The sequence below is a fragment of the Tamandua tetradactyla genome, chromosome 14 (genome assembly GCF_023851605.1).
Source record: "Tamandua tetradactyla isolate mTamTet1 chromosome 14, mTamTet1.pri, whole genome shotgun sequence".
Taxonomy (NCBI): Eukaryota; Metazoa; Chordata; class Mammalia; order Pilosa; family Myrmecophagidae; genus Tamandua; species Tamandua tetradactyla.
Window position 1 is genome coordinate 82,639,258 of NC_135340.1, and position 18,829 is coordinate 82,658,086.

The 18,829-nt window shown below is 33.7% G+C and overlaps 1 protein-coding gene across 7 annotated transcripts in view; it reads right to left on the reverse strand.

The window, feature by feature from the left end:
* DENND4A (DENN domain containing 4A) overlaps window positions 1-18,829 on the reverse strand; it is a 226,173-nt gene that overhangs the window by 71,341 nt on the left and 136,003 nt on the right. For 3 of the 7 annotated variants that reach the window (XM_077128249.1, XM_077128246.1, XM_077128247.1), the window contains 8 exons: window positions 13,863-13,996; window positions 11,357-11,492; window positions 10,787-10,993; window positions 10,562-10,690; window positions 10,161-10,302; window positions 9,638-9,769; window positions 7,553-7,672; window positions 6,891-7,022 (listed from right to left, as the gene is read on the reverse strand). In XM_077128249.1, coding sequence (XP_076984364.1) covers window positions 6,891-7,022; window positions 7,553-7,672; window positions 9,638-9,769; window positions 10,161-10,302; window positions 10,562-10,690; window positions 10,787-10,993; window positions 11,357-11,492; window positions 13,863-13,996 — 1,132 coding nt within the window. The remainder of the gene's footprint in view (window positions 1-6,890; window positions 7,023-7,552; window positions 7,673-9,637; window positions 9,770-10,160; window positions 10,303-10,561; window positions 10,691-10,786; window positions 10,994-11,356; window positions 11,493-13,862; window positions 13,997-18,829) is intronic. The other 4 variants (XM_077128250.1, XM_077128248.1, XM_077128252.1 and 1 more) reach the window with 2 other exon arrangements.

Genomic DNA, 18,829 nt, shown 5'->3' on the forward strand with positions numbered 1-18,829 from the left:
CACACAAGGTTTTCACAATCACACAGTCACATTGTGAAACCTCTATCATTATTCAATCATCCTCAAGAAACATGGCTACTGGAACACTGCTCTACATTTTCAGGCAGTTCCCTCCAGCCTCTCCACTACATCTTGAATAACAAGGTAATATCTACTTAATGTGTAAGAATAATCTACAGGATAACCTCTCAACTCTGTTTGGAATCTCTCAGCCATTGACACTTTGTCTCATTTCACTCTTCCCCCTTTTGGTCGAGAAGGTTTTCTCCATCCCTTGCTGCTAAGTCTCAGCTCATTCTAGGATTTTTCTCAATCCCTTGATGCTGAGTCTCAGCTCATTCCAAGATCTCTGTCCCATGTTGCCAGGAAGGTCCACACCCCTGGGAGTCATGTCCCACGTAGACAGGGGGAGGGTGGTGAGATTGCTTGTTGTGTTGGCTGGAGAGAGAGGCCACATCTGAGCAACAAAAGAGGCTCTCTTGGGGGTGACTCTTAGGCCTAAATTTTAAGTAGACTTGACCTATCCTTTGTGGGGTTAAGTTTCATATGAACAAACTCCAAGACTGGGGGCTCAACCTATAGCTTTGGTTGTCCACACTGCTTGTGAGAATATCAAGAATTCAACTTGGGGCAGTTGAATTTCTCCCCGTTCTCACCATTCCCCAAAGGGGGCTTTGCAAATACTTGTCCACTCACTGATCAAATCACTCTGGGATTCATCGGGGCATCACTCTGGACAAATCAACAAAATCTCATGTCCTACCTGAGATTCCAAGTACTTATGGTGTTCAATTTTTGCCCCTATTTTAAAGAAAAAATTTCACATGTTCTGCAATCACATTAATGTTAAGAAGTAAACTGAAGACACTCAGTGAGAGTTTTAACATAATAACGTATTTGATGTTTATACTGTTAAGAGTTTTACATGCATTCAAAGTAAAGGTTTCTATGTATGTTTTTATTTTTTGTTCCTTGCAATGATTTCATGTTTTATAATTTTCTAGGAATTATTATATTTATATTTTTGTGTTCTTTACTGATAATAGTAATCAGCGATTACTATTACTGGTTAGTGTCAGACAGCCATGTTGAGCAACAGGAAGATAGTTGCTTCATATTTCTACTGCTCCAAACACTGATAAAGGTTACCGCACGGTCATTATGCTTAATTGCTTCATAATATCAGTCACTAACTTTGCAACTTTCCTTTAAGTGACCATATGACTAATGAAGTCATACCCCTGTAAATAAGACAAAAAGACTGTTTCATTAGGATATTAGATGATCCAAAGAACACAACTATAAATATCTTAGATGATACCATGTGTGTGTGTGCATGTTTATCTTTATATATTGGTTTGTATGTGTTGGGGAAATATGAAAAATCCATTCTATTAATTCCCTTCAGTAACCCCATGATATCAAGATAGAAGTAAAAGAGTCTTATTTCCAAGAGAAGAAATATTAATTATATATTTATAGCTGGTGGACTCTAGCAGTCTGTGATTATCAAAACAAAGCAAAAATTGGAGAAAAAGGTACTGGGTAGGTTGGCCTACCCTGAGAGGTCAGAGAGATCATCTTGGGGAAGGGAAGATAAACTACCAGGGCTCCCTTTGGGGCTGGCTTGTGGGTGGTACAGAAGAATACTTCTGAGTGCAGACTGCATGGCATCACTCAAAGATTCTTTAAGACCTAAGGCCAGAAGAATGGAATTTATGTTCTTTAATACAGAATCTTATAAAAATCTGAAAAAGCCAAGTTTCTCCATGTGGGTAAAAGCAGCAGTGAGAGAGTTAATAAGAACAGGGGAGGTGTAGGCAGCACAGGTGGCAGAAGTGACTGGTTTGAGAGAATTATAAAAGACACAGGGGAGAGAATGAATAAACTAAGACTCTTTCAGGAGGAAGAAGGATACCTGAATACCTTGAAGTCCTGGTGTTCTTACTGGATGATAACTTGGGGTCAAAAATGTACTGAAATTATTACACCTTTTCTTAAATATCTTTCTCTTCATGCTTTCTCCTCTCCACTTCCTTACCCCACCCCCACCCCCACACACAGTTTTGATTGCTGTAGCTTGGGAAATCAAAGGTTAAAATAGTTAATATTGCCGTTCTTACAATTTTTCAGATCAGACATTACAATTTCCTACTATAAACTGTCAATTTCAAAACTAGTGCAACTCTTCCTGCTACTGAGGTTGATACCAATCCTTGGACTTTTAAAGAACGGTGCTGATTTGCGTCTTCAATTGAAATGTTGAAAAGAAATTGTAGCACTGGGCAGCTATGTCTTATTCCTAAATTTAAAGAGAATTCACTTAACATTCATTACATATGTTTGCTGAATATGTATTTTTCACTATGAAGATTTTCTGCTTCCCTATTAACCTGCGAGTCTCTGCTAAATGCAAATGATGATGGCTGACTTTTGCTATTACAAGCTCTGAATAAACAGGCTGTTCTAATCTAGATGTTTTCTGCTTATGTCTACAACACTCTAGTGGTGCAACTTAAAGCTGGTTCCAGTCTGGCAACTATTATTACAGGTCCATAAGGGGCTTACACCAGAATGTAAAGCAACGGTGTTACACTGCTTAGTTCAGCTAACATTATTTTCATATTAAGATTTTCTAGATGAAGGAAGCAGTGTATTAACATCATATACATCCATGGCTTCAATTACCACCTATGCTAATGACTCAAATTTTATATCTGTAGTCAAGGCTTCTTCTCTAAACTATGCACTTATCTATTCAACTATATTTCTCTGTAAAAGTCCCAGAGCATCTCAAACTCACTGTGTTCAAAATCAAAATTATGATCTTGCTCTCACCACTACCACTTCTCTAATATTCAATATTCTATATTCTCCACATGATGCCACTATCCATTCATCCATTAAGTAAGTAACAAATCTGCCCCCCTCCATTTTTGTCATTTCCTATATCCAATCCAAAACAGGTCTGTTGAGCTTATTGCCTCTCTCAAATTTATCACATTTTTTGGTTTCTACCACTACCAAATCTAATACAAGCCACCATCCCAGTAGCCATCTGACCTTCCACAGCTACTCTAATTTCCCACATCCAAGAAAATTCATTCTCTATTGTACAGACTGGTTTTAATGTAAATCTGAGGGTACTGCTGTACTACCTAAAACCTTTCAATAGCTTTTCATTTCTCTCAAGGTAAGAGCCAAGTTCTAAACACAGGTCACAAAGTTATAGGTTTAGGAGCTACATAGTCAAGCCTCTTAAGTCTCTCTCCAGCTTTCTCTCATACTACTGCAAGCCTCTAATACAGAGGATGCAAACTATTTAACTTCCTTGAACCAGGTGGCTCCATGACATAATTCTAACTAATGATATTAAGGCAGAAAATTCTGAATGCTTCTGGAAAAACTGCTTTCCTGATAAAGAGAGACAGATATGGCTGGTGCTGACCATTCTCATTCTTTCTGCCTTAAATGGATAGTTGATGTTTAGAGTTGTCAGTGGACATACAATAATCATGAAGGTTAGGGTAAAAAATACTGGGAGGAAAGCCCCTGAACCACCATCTTGTGCATCTGCTTACCTTTGAACTTCTTATGTGAGAAAAATAAACCTCTACTTATTTAAGTCACTGTTTATCATAATTTCTGAGACATAAAGTTGAAAGCATTCCTTTGAACACAATGATCCCTTCCTACCACACGGCTCTTTATATACACTTCCTCTTCTTGGAATGCTCCCTTTCAACTCCTTCTTCCCAACCCCTACACTCATTTATTTTCTACTCATCCTACCCAGCTCTAAATTAAAAAATCATATTCTCAAGGAAGTCTTCCCTGACCAGTGTCCCCCAAATCCAAAACGTGACTTTACTTTTATGTTCTCATAGCAAATTACAGCCGTTCTTCATAGTATTTAATCTCAGGGCATTTTTACATTTACTTGATTATCTGGTTAGTGTCTTCCCACTCCCTACCTGCTTTCCCCATGAAGACAGGACCATGTTTAATTTTTGCTTCTTCTTATATCCCCATTAGCATCTGACACAGTGGTAGCAATTCAATAGGAACTCAAAAAATATTTACAATGAATATGTTGTCTGTTGAGTAACAACTACAGTCAACAGACCAAACCAGAATATAACATATTATAGCATAACATGTCATACGGAAGCATATTATAACATATATTATAAAATATATCATACTATATTATGAGTAGCTAAAGATAAAGGGCTAAAGCATACTAAAGCCAGAATTAAGTTTAGAGAAACATTTCAGAGTTAAACTTTTCTGTAGTTGAACCCTCAGTGATTCAACATAGTTTATCCATACATATTCTCAAGATAATCATGGGGTAACTACAGGGCTATGATTCTATTTCAATATTCAATCAAACATTAAAGCATCTCCTTGGTGTTTCCATTCTCAGATCTTTTAGAAACATATCAATTGTACACGTATATGGGTGTACAATGATATACATATATGTAATTTCCTTATATTGTACCTTAAAACATAAAAAAACCTGAAAAATACTTTGAATTCTGGCATGCTCTAGAATGTAATATAACGGTAAAAAATCTTGAAAAATAAGCATTCCTATAAACCCCATATATAGTCTTTGGCAATAGCGATAAACCTAGTAATACTTAACAGATGGGAAGAGTTTTTGAGTCAAAAATATCAAGGATAAACTAACAACTCTAATTCGCACGAAGGAGATCTATTACAGGCTTAAAAAAAATTGACTTGTTAAGCATAGAGGGCAACCAAAGAGCCATATGGATCATTCAGATGCCGACTATTCTGACAAAATGTCAAAATCAAAGAAAGTTTTAAAATCATATTTAAATATAAAGCTCATAAAAGCAGATCTTAAGAAAAAGGCAACTGAGAACAGACAGTAATGAGAGAATAAAACAAAGACCACTAAAGGCCACGTTATTAAGGGTTAGAATTACACATGGTTAGTGTGCTGGTCTGAAATGATGTAGGGACTCTGGAAAAGCCATGTTTTAAACTAAATCCCATTTCATAATGGCAGAACAATCCCTATTCAATACTGTATGTTTGAATCTGTAATTAGATCATCTCCCTGGAGATGTAACCCAATCAAGAGTGGCTGTTAAACTGGATTAGGGGAGGCATGTCTCTACCCATTTGGGTGGGTCTTGATTGGTTCACTGGAGTCCTATAAAACGGGAAACATTTTGGAGAATGAAGGAGATTCGAAGAGAGCAAAGCAGAGTAACAAAGCCACGAGAAGCAGAGTCCACCAGCCAGCGACCTTTGGAGATGAAGAAGGAAAATGCCTCCTGGGGAGCTTCATGAAACAGGAAGCCAGGAGAAGAAGCTAGCAGATGATGCCGTGTTCATCTTGTGCCCTTCCAGATGAGAGAGGAACCCTGACTGTGTTCACCATGTGCCTTTTCAGATGAGAGAGAAACTCTGACTGTGTATGCCATGTTTCACCTGTGAGAGAAACCCTGAACTTCAATTGGCCTTCTTGAATCAAAGTATCTTTTACTGGATGCCTTAGACTGGACATTTCTATAGACTTGCTGTAACTGGGATATTTTCTCAGCCTTAGAACTGTTAACTAACAACCTATTAAATTCCCCTTTTTAAAAGCCATTCTGTTTCTGGTATATTGCATTCCAGCAGCTAGCAAACTAGAACAGTTAGGATGGACTAAATGCTTATAGAGTTATTCCATGATACCAGTGAAAAAACTAAATGTTTTAAGTCTTAACAATTATCTACAAAGAAATGCAAAGTAAGATAGTTAAAGGTCATCTAATTCTTTATTTTAAATAACTAGAGCAGGGGCACACAAACGTTTTCTATAAAGGGCCAGACAATAATTTTTTTAGGCTTTGCAGACCACATGGTCCCTGTCAAAATTACCCAATCTGCCACTGTTGCACAAAAGCAGCCACAGATTGCTTTAGAATGAGTGTGGCTGTGTACCAACAAAAACTTTATTTATGTACACTGAAATTTGAATTTCAAATAGTTTTCATATGTTAAAAAATATCCTTTGTTCAATTTTTCCCCCCTATTTAAAAATATACAAACCATCCTTAGCTTGCGGGCCTCTTTTTAAAAAGGCCACAGGCCAAATTTGGACTATGGGTCATAGTGTGCCCATCCCTGAACTATACAGGCTTATCTAATTATGTTGCAAAAAAAAAAAAGTTATAATATTGTCAATATTTTTTAGATTATAACGATGTAAAACTGAGCTAATATAAAAATAAACTAATTATGTTATCAGACTATTAACACTAGAAATTCTTAATCTTACGTTCATTCAATTCCAGAAAAATGGTCTGGCAAAATATATGGGAGGCAAGATTTATCTCTGATCTTAACCTGAGTTTTCCATTGATAACTTATATGACCTGCCCATAGTCAGAATATGCCTTGGTTTTCTAATCTTTAAATGAGTGCTAATATCCCCTCTCACTAATCTTAACATTGGTGTGTTAATAAATATGAAATAATATCTAAAAAGCACTTTGAAAATAAGAAAAAAATGGATATTGTTACTTAACCTATCTTAAGGACTGTACTTTTGCTTCTTTTTAAAGGAGTTAACTATATAGCAGCCTCAAACTGATACCTCTCCTGCCCCAACTTCCCTCTTCGAAGAAGTCCCAAAAATCCAAACTCAAGAGATAGTATGTAGGTTGTTAGTTTGTCTCTATACACTGTTAAAATAAAAACTTGAACACAGTAGGTTGTAAAATATAGAATTCAAGCTACTAGGCTATACCATGAGAAACTACACAAATACAAATTAGAGAGTTAAGACACACAAAAAATCCTTACTAAAGATACCGGTACAATTTATTTTGCACATAACAGAGCTATGTTCTTCAACTCACCTGAACTTTCTCCTGATTTTTTGCCAGCACTGTTGTTACTTGTAGCACTCAGGCGAACTATACTGGAGGAACTTTGATAATTGAGTTTAGGAAGGCAATCAGCACTTCCTTTTGTACTCTCGTTCTCTGACACTGTTAAAATGTTAATAAATGAAATAAATATACACGTTGTAAGGAGTGAAAAAAGATGTAGCTTTTAGTTCTAAATATTTCTACATGAAAATAGTGATAATAAAATAGTGAATACCTCTGCTTCAAATAAGTGATTTCACTTACTTGAAGCCTCATATGGAGATTAAATTATTACGTTCTGGGTATGTATGTACATTAGGAAATTATAATTCTGAATAAGAAAATTATTAAAGTTAGCCTCTAATATCACCATTTACCTCTGTTAACTTATTTTCACAAATTTAACTTCTCTTCTTTTTTGGGGATGGAGTATGGTGGGATAAGTCACATTCCATTGATAAACTCATTACATAAAAATACTGTTAATATATTTCCACTAAAATAAAAGTATTTTGAGAGCTGTATAGCATTCTCTATAACAGCATTTAATTCGGAAACTGTTTTGCCAAAGAGACTATATACTGTACACATGAAGCACTTGTTATGTTGATGCATTAGGAGGTAGAGAGGGTATAATAACCAATACCTACAGGAGCTAGAATCACTCCCTTTCTTATCTTCTTTTTCTTCTTGAATGTCCTCAGTAGATACAGTCCCTCTTTTAACTTCATCCTTAGATAATGAATTATATCCAAGATCAGACTGACCACCTGGAAAAAGGAAATACAAACTCTATGCTGTTTACCATAAATGTCTTTAGTGAGAGCAACTGAAATTAGGAGCAACACAACAGTGTTTGGATTTACTTATGAAAATTTTTCTGAGTAGCTTCTAACTGAATCCATTCTATTGTTAGCTGCGCAGCCCCCATCTCTACTAATGTAAGAAAGAGATCATCTCAAAATAACGTACTTTTGTCTTTACACTGTGGTTAAAAGTAACTATGTACACATTCATACTACTGTGTGGCTTCAGAAGACACAGGCAAACCAGATATTCTTTATATAAGCATTTCTGGGTAAAAGTCTGGGTTCTACCTAAGCCACGGACAAGAGACATATGTAGGCAGTTCGTAACAAAACATCTGCACACAGATCACTGGAGCTGAAGGTAAATATATTTTATAAAAATCATGAGTTTAATAAAATTTACTGGTACTCAATTTCTCTGAAAATTCAATTTAATGAATATTGAATTGCACTTGAGCACATATACATGGGAATGAGAAAAATTCAAAGTGTTAAGTTATTTTTAGAAAAGCAAAAATTACATTGATGTAAGAAAACCTCTAATGTACTGTTTTGTTAAAAGGGTTTGCTCTATCATTTTTGGCAAGTTATATTCATTATATTAGCTAAGGTTTTGAAATCCTTGTTCTCTATCGTAGGAGGCATAGGAGATTTGAAGCAAACCACTTAACCTTTTTGCTTGGCTCTCAAGATTCCAGATTTGTAAAACAGGTTGGGTTATGATTGCATAAGAGACTATATATGAAATGGTTTTGCAAACTTGTAAAGTACCATTTAAAGAAATTGTATTAACATTAAGTATCACTAGGTATTTAATACCTTTGTTATAATTTTAATTTGTATTTCTACAACTCCATTTCCAAAGAAACTACATACAGAAAAACTGAAGATAATCTTGATGAAATTCACATTGTTTAATCGTTCTGCACTGTTTTAAGATAGTTGTTTAAAAACAAAAGAGGTCTTCATTTTAAGAGATAACGCCTGAGGATTACTAGTACAACTCTGAAAAAATTCACACAGTGTGATCAAGAAATAAAACCAGCCAAAGAAGAACAACTAAAGAAACTACATTTTAACACAATTAGCTAACATTTATTACTCTTAAAAAAGTAGAGACAAAAGAAGAGAGACCAAAGTAAATGTTGTGAATTGCACAGACAGGAGCTTTAACATTTTAATATTAATGCTCGAATTTTTAAAAAACCTTCTGTAAGTTAAGAGCTTGCTCTTATACTATGCTCAAGAGTCATATAAAGTATTTTAAGGACAGAAGAATGCAGAAACTTAAGTGTGTCAGTTTTAATGCTTAGGGAAAGCTTATGAACAAGTCTTATTTTTCACTGAAATTAATGTCATATGCAGTGTTAGAATGCTAGAGTTTATTTCGTATGCTTAAAACTTTCATTATAATTTATTTTAAAACAGAATCAAAAGTTTGCAAAAATAGTACAGTACAGAGTTCCTGTGTACCTTTTACCAAGCTTCCCCTAATGATAATATTTCATGAAACCACAGTATCTTGTCAAAAACCAGCAAACTGAGGGGTGCAATACTGTTAACTTGGATACAGAGCTAAAAGATGAATTTTCTAAATTCTGGCAATAGTTATTATGAAGAAGAATTTACCTTAAGAAAATGATATGGTAAGAAGATCTATGTGCTACCCAGGGTTAATTAGATTATCATAGACTAAATGCTTTAATAAACTACTTAAAGAACTCTCTTTGAATTTTTACTTCTATTCACATAAAGTATAAAACTGCATATAATTATTAAATTCAATATCAAATGAAGTCTTTAACATATAAGATTTATAAATGACAGTTAAACATATCATTGAAAATGAAAAAACTTTTAAAAGATAGGCTAATAAATCTAGTTTTAAAAATGTACTGTAAAATGTATACATAAGCACACACAAACCTGTACTAGATCTATCATCAGTAGCATATACTTTGATTAAACCCGTGTTAAAAGGTGCCTGCTCCACAGTGTGTGTCCCATGACCACTATCCATGCTGCCATGACTAACAGCATCCAGGTCACTGCCATCTGCTTAAGAACACAATTTGATAGCATTTACTACTCAAGGAGATACCAAAAAATGTACATTAGTCGCTCAAACTAATAATCTTCTATTATAATTCTGGACATGAAAACTGCCACATAATTAGCAAAATAGAACTCTAAAAAAGAAATCTCTTGTGCATCATTAATGGACCACCAAAGGTTGATAATTTAACATTCACAAGGAAAAAAGGGAAATCTGATGTATTTTTTATTTAAGTGGGAAAAGGGCTCTAATATTAGAATTTGTTTAATGGCAATAAACTAAAAATATTCAATATTTTGAAATTATTTAAGTATTCTGAAAATCCGAAGTGCAGCTAGTCAAATTTTTTTTTTTAAAAAGTAGAACACACATTCCTTAAAAATCTTCAATTACCTGAGAGAGCTGTTTGTGATAAGTGTGCATGTTTCCTTAAAGCTCTTTTGAACTGTGCTACTCCTAAAACAACATTTCTTACTTTTGTCCAAAGAAAATAGCCACTACGACTTCTTGAAGGCCAGGTACTTTCCAAAACAGCCTATTCATTCAACAAAGTAAAACAGTTAGTAAAATAATTTTTATAAATGACAATACATTGGTTTCAGAATCAATCTAGAAAACACTGATGTAGACTTGTATAGCACAAAATAGAACAAAAGTTTTACTTGACTTACAAAATATATTAAGTTATTCTAAAATAAAGGTCAAATAACCACTGCATAGACTATTTCTGCCATTAAATTCAGGATGTATAATCATAAAAGTAAACTTTCCCTCGAGTAAATCAAAGTAATTACCTTATTATAATAACCATAAGTAATGGCATTGGGGTCAATACCAGCTTTCTGCATTTCAAAAAGCACTCGAACTGCAAGCACTGGCTGGTCATACTGTCCACAGAGCTGCATGAGAATGCGGTAGCACACCTGAAACACAGTAAGTTCAAAGTATAGAGAAAGAAAAAGTCTAGAATAAATATATGAATCTAGAATAAAATGATGCATTGTAAAGATGACTGTTACCTCATCAGGTGGATCCATCTTCTTTGACTGCATTCTTTTAAGTACATCATATGCTGTTTGTAGAGCCCTGACTTTTGAATGACACACTTTCACATAAGCTGGGAGGCAAATAAACCATAGTCCGTAACAGTGCCGCAGAAGACACCTAGACCACATCTGAGGGATGGAAGAATATCTCTTTGCAATTTTATTGGCCGATTTAATTTCCTAGGAAAATGCAAGGATCCCATTAATAAATTTATACACTAAAGCATCCTTATTTAATTGAATGCTAAAGAAGTATAAGTCACATGCTTTCATAATGTTCCATAATGAAATGTCTATATTAATATATTTTCAAGCCTCTGCTTGAATTTGGATTTTACAATATATAAAATAGGGATCTAAGATTAGAGAATTAGTTAAATTCTAGAAATCAGATTAAATCATCTTCAGAGTACTTCAGGGAGTACAAAATTCTAGTAATAGTTATACATGAAGGTGGTAAAATATAGTAAGGGATGATGAGTGTCAAATTTACTTTTAGTTTTAATCTCTGATTACATGAAAAATACAATATTTTCAAAGTACCTGTTTTGTTCTTCTGAACATGGGAGAAGGGCTAGTAGGACTACTTGACTTTGAGGGCAATTTGCTCTTTCGCATTTGTAGAAATCCTTCAGGTGTCTCAAATAAATTGTTCCTAAGAACTGGAAATCCATTATAGCTGTTTTAGAAAAGAAAAAAAATTCTCAAGCACACATAGATGTTTATAAACAAAAAAAGTTATGACCAATAACTTAACTTAGAGTTTAGATTAACTTTCTCCATCAGATTATGATACATGCTTAACAAATATTCAAGCTAATGTAACCTATCTTACTATATTTAGAAAGTAATAGCCAAATGTAGACCCAAGTGTATATTTTGAAAAAGAAAAAGTGAAATACAATAAAAATTTTGCTGAGCTTAACATCTAACTCCAAAGTAACTCAAGTAAATTTTTAATAGTGTATTCATGCAAATACATGGCAAACATATCAGACAATATTACGGCTAGTAAAGGACCCATCAAATCAATACTCTCAAACTGGACAATCATTATGTCATTCCTCTGGATTAGCATATTTACTGCAGAACTACTCTCTTTAAAAGATACAAATAACATCTTTACCTGTAGCATTTTAAAATACCAGCACTAGCTTTCACATGACTATGAACTGGTTTATCAGGTTAACTAGGAGGTTCAGGACCTCATTTATAAGATATAAAGTTGGAGAGGCTGATGAAGAGGAAGAAAAAATTAGAATGAATAGCTCTAAGAGGAAGGGTGCTGGACCAAGTGTCCTGGGGATTTAAAAAGTAACAGCAACTAAGGAAAAGACATGAGAAGCCCCTCAGCAACAAACTTTAACCTACTTTATAATACTCTTACATAGTTTTACTTAACTAGAAGAAATCTAAGTATAATAAAAGATTATAATCTATATTTATTATACATTACTGTAGGTAAGGTAAGCAGAATAAGAAAATATTAGTAATGAATGAATGTTAAGTAGGAATAAAAAAAAAAAAAGAAGTTCAGGAAAATGATGCCCCTTAAACAATTCACTGCATATACACAGTGCGGCAATGAGACCATTTTGTGTCCTGTGGGAACTTGCTGCCTCATCATTTTACACAGACAATGTAACTAACTGCCTGAGTCACTTCTTATTAAGAAGACTCACTCTGCCCATTAAAAGCATTTAAGTCATTCTTTTAATAATCTGATTACACCAAAATTTTATTGGTAGTATCAAGAAAAAAATATGACTATACTCTTAAAAAATAGTAATCTTTTCAAATAAATGATTTTCTTATCAAAGAACTAAAAATCTAAAAGTAAAATTTAAATAAAAGTTAAAACTAACCATAGAAAGGAAAAAACAAACAGCTATATTATTGAAAAGAAGACTTAGAAATATAGAGTGTAAAAGAGATAAAAGAAATGAGCTTGTTTAGGAGGAGAAAAAGAGAGGAATCAGAAGAAATATTTTAAATATCTGTGATAAAAGATTTTTTTTTTGAATGGAATGATTTCTAAATGTTGTGTTAGTTAATTTTTTTAATTAAAAAAAAAAAGACAGATTTTTTTAAAGCAATAAGAGCAACATCATCAACAGGTAAAACTCAAGTAGCCTATGAATTAATCAACATACATGAACAGTTGTCATATCACTTTTTCATCTGCAAAATGAAGAATTTAATCCAAATCAGATATAATAATGTCCTGAAAAATGCCTTTTCAATGAAAATAAACTGTGACTCAATGAAGTGTAAAATGGTACTAAAGTAAAAAAGTATTATTGGAGAATTTTTTTAAAACCTTTATTTAAAATCTAAAAGGAAATACCACCTTTAAGTAAAAATAAATGTATCTTAAAAAGTAAATAATAAATCTACCTCTATCACATCCCTTATATCACTGTTCTTAAAAGTTTCCTTCCTTTCCTGTTAGACTTCTGAAGGAAGGAACAATGCCTCATTTAAATCTGCAAAACAAGCACTCCTCACAGTGTCTGACCAAGTTCTGTAAATGAACAATGATCAATTCCAATAGTTCTGAATTCCAAGACTTAAAAACTCATGAAAACATTAATAACATACAAAATCACATCAAACTAATCAAGGCCACAAATACTAACTCTCAAATTTCATTAAATTCTTTTGCAAACCAAAATTACAATAGTCAAAGTTTATGTGTTGAATGAGGTCGAGAAAACCACTCTGCATTAGAGACAAAATAAAAATTCTATAACAAAAGTGCTGCATTTGGGAACTGGGTGTCCAACCAAGTAATATAAACATTTATAAGGGCAGATACTTATGTGGATATATTAGAGAACTCCCCAAATCTATATAATACAAAATTATAATTTTTTTTCTGTTTAAACCTCAAAACTTAATAATGGATGTGGGATAAGCTTGCTTACCACCTAAAAATTAAGGATCTGTAAAGTTTGGATTTTGAAAATACCACAGTCCTTAGAAAGCTACGTCACAGATGATGGATCGCTTCTGTCTTTCAATCGCAAACATTCTGCCTCTTGAATACCTGTACTGTAAAGGGGGTTCTTCACCACTGGGTAGATGGGGAATCTCAGGTGGTGTTACAAAAACAGTATGTTCACTTTTGAAAGATTCATCCAGTTCTATAAGTCGCACATCACCACTCTTGTCCATATCTACCTGAAAGAGTTTAAAAAACATACATTAAAAAAAGATATTAGTTAGTCAAGTGTTCAGGCAGAGGAGAGTGGTTAAATAAACTGTTTGTAGAAGTGAGTATTAACAAGTTTTTAATTTTTCCTTTCAAATGAGCAAGTTCTCTATGTGCCACTATAGAAGGATCTCTAGGATGGATTTAGAAAACCGTACAAATGATAATCAGGAATACTGACTGCCAGAAAATTTACTGTTGGTTCACAATCCCTTATCCACAATTTAAAATTCCTCAAAGCTCTGAAAGCTGAAAATCACTCTGTAACTCATTTGACAGTAAAACCTGACCTAAACTGACATGGAGGTATTTATTTTCTTTATTCATCCTCCACTTAGTGTGAACATTCATATGTTGTGCTACAAAAAATATTATTGTGTTTGATATGGGCAAGAGCACCAGGTTCTACTAGACATCACATAATAAATACATATATACTTAGAAGTGGTATCATCAATAATTGATTTTCTTCTTTATATTGTTATTTTCTAATTTAAAAAAAAGCTGAATATGTATTACTTTTATTTGCTCTTTATAAAACTTTTAAAAATAATAAAAGCTTAGAATACCCTTTCAAGAAGATGGTACCAAAAGTGAAGAAGGAAGCCCCTGGCCCTCCTAAAGTTGAAGCCAAAAAAAAAAGCTTTGAAAGCCAAGAAGGCAGAACAGAAGGCGTCCACAGCCATGCCACAGAAAGGAAGATCCATACTTCACCCACATTCTGCTGGCCCAAGACACGGAATGGAAGGGTACACCCAGGAGAAACAAGCTTGACCACTATACCATCATCAAACCCCCCCGACCACTGAATTAGCGAGGAAGAAGACTGAAGACAACAAAATACTTGTGCTTATTGTAGATGTCAAGGCCAACAAGTGTCAGAACAAACAGGCTATGAAGAAGCTCTATGACACCGAAGTGGCCAAGGACAACACTTGATGAAGACTGATGGAGAGAAGGACTATTTTCAACTGGCTCCTGACTTTCAACAAAATTGGGATCATCTAAACTGAGTTCAGCTGGCAAATTCTAAATGTAAGTATTCTGACCATAAAAAAAAAAAGCTTAGAATAAAATTTAAACAAGGTAGAATGAACTGCTTTAAAAATAACCACTTATTATTTATATTCTACTGACAGATATTTAAAAATAAATCAGTATAATTTTTTTTTACCTGTCAAAAGACTTATATGGTGAAACTAGCAATAATACGGTAAATACAGTAAAACAATTCATCAAATACACTGCTGGAATCCAAAATTGGTACAGCCTTTTTAGAAGCAGGAATGTGTTTAAATATTTTCAACTTATTCTTACTCTAAAGACAAAATTTAACATAGGAAAAAAAGCTACTGGCATGAAGATGTTTATTGAAGGATTGCAACAGCAATAAATTGGATGCCACCCACAAGTCAAGAAGTAGGTAAATGAATAAAATATGGAAATTAATTTGATGAAATATACAGTCATTAAAAATGAAAACTGTAAAGACTACTTAGATTTCTGGTTGAACAAGAATTAAACACAACAGTTTGCCCTCAAAACCTTCTGAAATCCCATGAAAATGAAAGTAAGGGAATTGGGAAAAAAAAACCCAAAGCCTACAAGACAAAATGAACTGGAGAGGTAACAACAGAGCTAGAGCTCAAAAAAATCTTAGAAGGTACAAAGTAGACTGATGTTATCTGTGTAAGTTATAAACCATGTATCTGGCACAGGGGTGTGAGGGAGGAAGGGAATAGGGGAGAGAGGTCCAAAAGCTAGGCAGTTTGCTCTCTAGAGCCCCAGGAAGGTCAGAAACGGGAAGCAAAGACACCTTTGAAGATAGGGGTGTAGGCGGGGCTGAGGCAGGAGGACTGGTTAAAAGTTCAACCCATATATAATAAGGCCACTACCTCCCCCCAATTATGGCAGAAGAGAAGACTTAAGTATATGTTCTGGGTGAAAAAGATGGATTCTAGACTTGAGAACACCAGGCAGAGCTGGAGAGTTGAGGGAGGTTACTGAAAACAGCTGAAGTAAGTAAAAGCCTACATGTTACAAACAGGAGAAAGCCCGTTACCCTCCCCTACTCAGCTTTGAACGTTTGCAAGTAGGCTTACGGTCCCAAGGCAGTTAGGGATACTTCTTAGGGAAACCAACAAACCTAAAAGGAAAAGCTTACCCACACTGATTAAACAGGGACTCTAATGAGATAATTAAGTATCTTTATGATCATCCATCCTACAGCTAAGGAAGCGCTAAGACTCATATGCCCAGAAGGAGCTCCAATAAGCAATTTGTGCCTCACTTTTGAAAATGAATACCAACCAAAGTTCCCTAGATGTGATAAAAACCAACAGCTTAAAAGAGAACAAAATAATACAAAAAGGTACTCAGAAGAAGCAGAGACAATGTAGGGAAAAAACACCCTCAAAAGAACTAAAAATAAATCTACATCCATGAAGCTAGAACAAGATGCTATAAAATAGGAGCACTCAGAGAATCCAAAAGAGCTCATGAAATTACAAGCAAAAAATAAAAAGTATACTATCGGGTTGAAAGATAAAATTGAAGTAATTTCCCAAAAAGCAGAAGGGAAAAAAAAGATAAGAATATTAGAGGATAGGCCAGGCAGGTCAATATCTAAATTAATATAGACATTATGTATTTTTTTCAGAAAAAGAGAATAGAGAAAAACTGAAGAAATAAAATTTAACAAGGAAAAAAAAGCAAGAAAATTCTCCATAATTAAAGAAAATGAGTAAGAGGTTAAAAAGGCCTACCAATTATCTAGCTCAATGAACAAAAAAGGCCTACTTTAGGCATATTCTTAGGAAATTTCAAAATACCCAGGATCTTAAAAGCTTCCAGAGAAAAAAACAGATCTGACACAAAAGATCAGAAATGAAGATGGCACTGGATTTTTCAGCAACACTGGAAAATAGACAATTTTATACCTATTCAATTTGCATCCAAATATTAAAAGGGAATAAAAAATTTAGGAAGGAAGGGTGTAAAAAAAAAAAATCTCCATGTATCATTTCTCACTAAGCTACTGGAAAATGTGATCTATAATAACAAGAAAACAGACCAAAAAAGAATACTGCTCTAATTCTCAGTATGGTGAATCTTTAAAATGATATAATTTTGCATTGAAGATATAATACGTCATTAAAAGATATTTCTCTAACTTGTGTTACAATAAAATTTAATTTCAACATTATAAAAATAGCCATGCAATAAATTCTACATTTTTCAGTTGTACATTTCTGTCTTTTGGAAAGCACAATGACATCTGTCTCTTTGGGGAGAAAAAGAAATTCAACACCCACGGCAAGATAAAATTAAAATAATTTTCATATTCTCTTTATATTTTTACAATACATTAATATGCTCACAAAACAGCACAAAGGGATGCTTGGAAGACTAAGAAAATCTTAACAGACTATTCGCTACACAAAACTGCCCTTAGTTAAACACCATCCTATAGGGCCAGATGGCAGGGATTTAAAATACAATCATATGAATAACAAGCACACATGGTTCTTAAATTAGTAATAAATGAAATTCAAATAATTCTCATGTATTTTTCCTCTTACTCCTATTTATCACTGTCCACTCCAGCTTTTAAAATCAATAAAATATTTCCTGTTTGGGTATGCTATGATCAAAAGAGGAATTTTCTGTTCAATCTCAGCCATAGACTGCCTTGGGCAGATAACTCAAATCTATTATTTTCTGTAGCTAAACTGTAGAAGGTAAAAGGATTTGTTCACTTCAATATTAAGCTCAACAGTTATTCAACTAAGGAATACCCCCACATATAAAAGATTGTTTTTAAAGTATTATTGATATTTAGAAAACATTTTTAGATTAAAAGCAACCACTGATTTTTCTGGGCTGAGACCCATATTAAAACATGAAAGGAAATAACAGCATTGTATAATTACTTACTATTTCATTTACTTCTATTCAATAACACTAAGGATACAATTCATTCTTACTTCAATTTTATATGAAGATTATTTATTAACATATATTATGTATTTTGTGATATTATATTTTCTCTAGAGTCCCTTGAATTACAAGCAAATGTAAGTAACTATATATATATATATATATACACACAGAGTCTGATTTTGAGATATATTCACATACCATATATTCTATCCACAGCATCCTCATTTAGTTGTGCAATCATACACTCAATTTTAGATAACTAACATTGTTTCAGAGAGAAAAGTAACAGCTAGACACACACACACACACACACACACACACACACAAAGCCCAAAACACCCTATATCCCTCCTCACCCAATTATTTACCCCTAATATTGTGTGGTGCTTGTTATTGTTGATGAAAGAATATTAAGGTATTTAATATTAAATATAGTCCATAGCATGCAATAAGTAATTTCCTTCCCCTCCCCCATATACCACTCTATTATCATCTGTTTGTACAAGTGTCATACATTTGTCATAGTTCATGCAGGAACTTATTTATATTTGTAGAGTTAATCAGTGACACTCATGATTTTAAACAACCCCTTTCAATCACATTCACCCACAATACAGCACTATTACTTACAATCCCAATAACGAACTACCATCATCTCTATCCATTCCCAAACATTTAAGCTTGACCTCATCAACAATTCTGTACATATTAAGTAACCACTACCCCTTCTCTAGTTTCTGTCTATCTGTAGGTCTCCTATATTCTACATATTAAGGCTCTGAGTAGTAACTATTTTTTTTTTTGAGAGTTCATACACAGCATGCCACCAAGGAATTACTGCTGTTTGCTTTTTTAAAAAG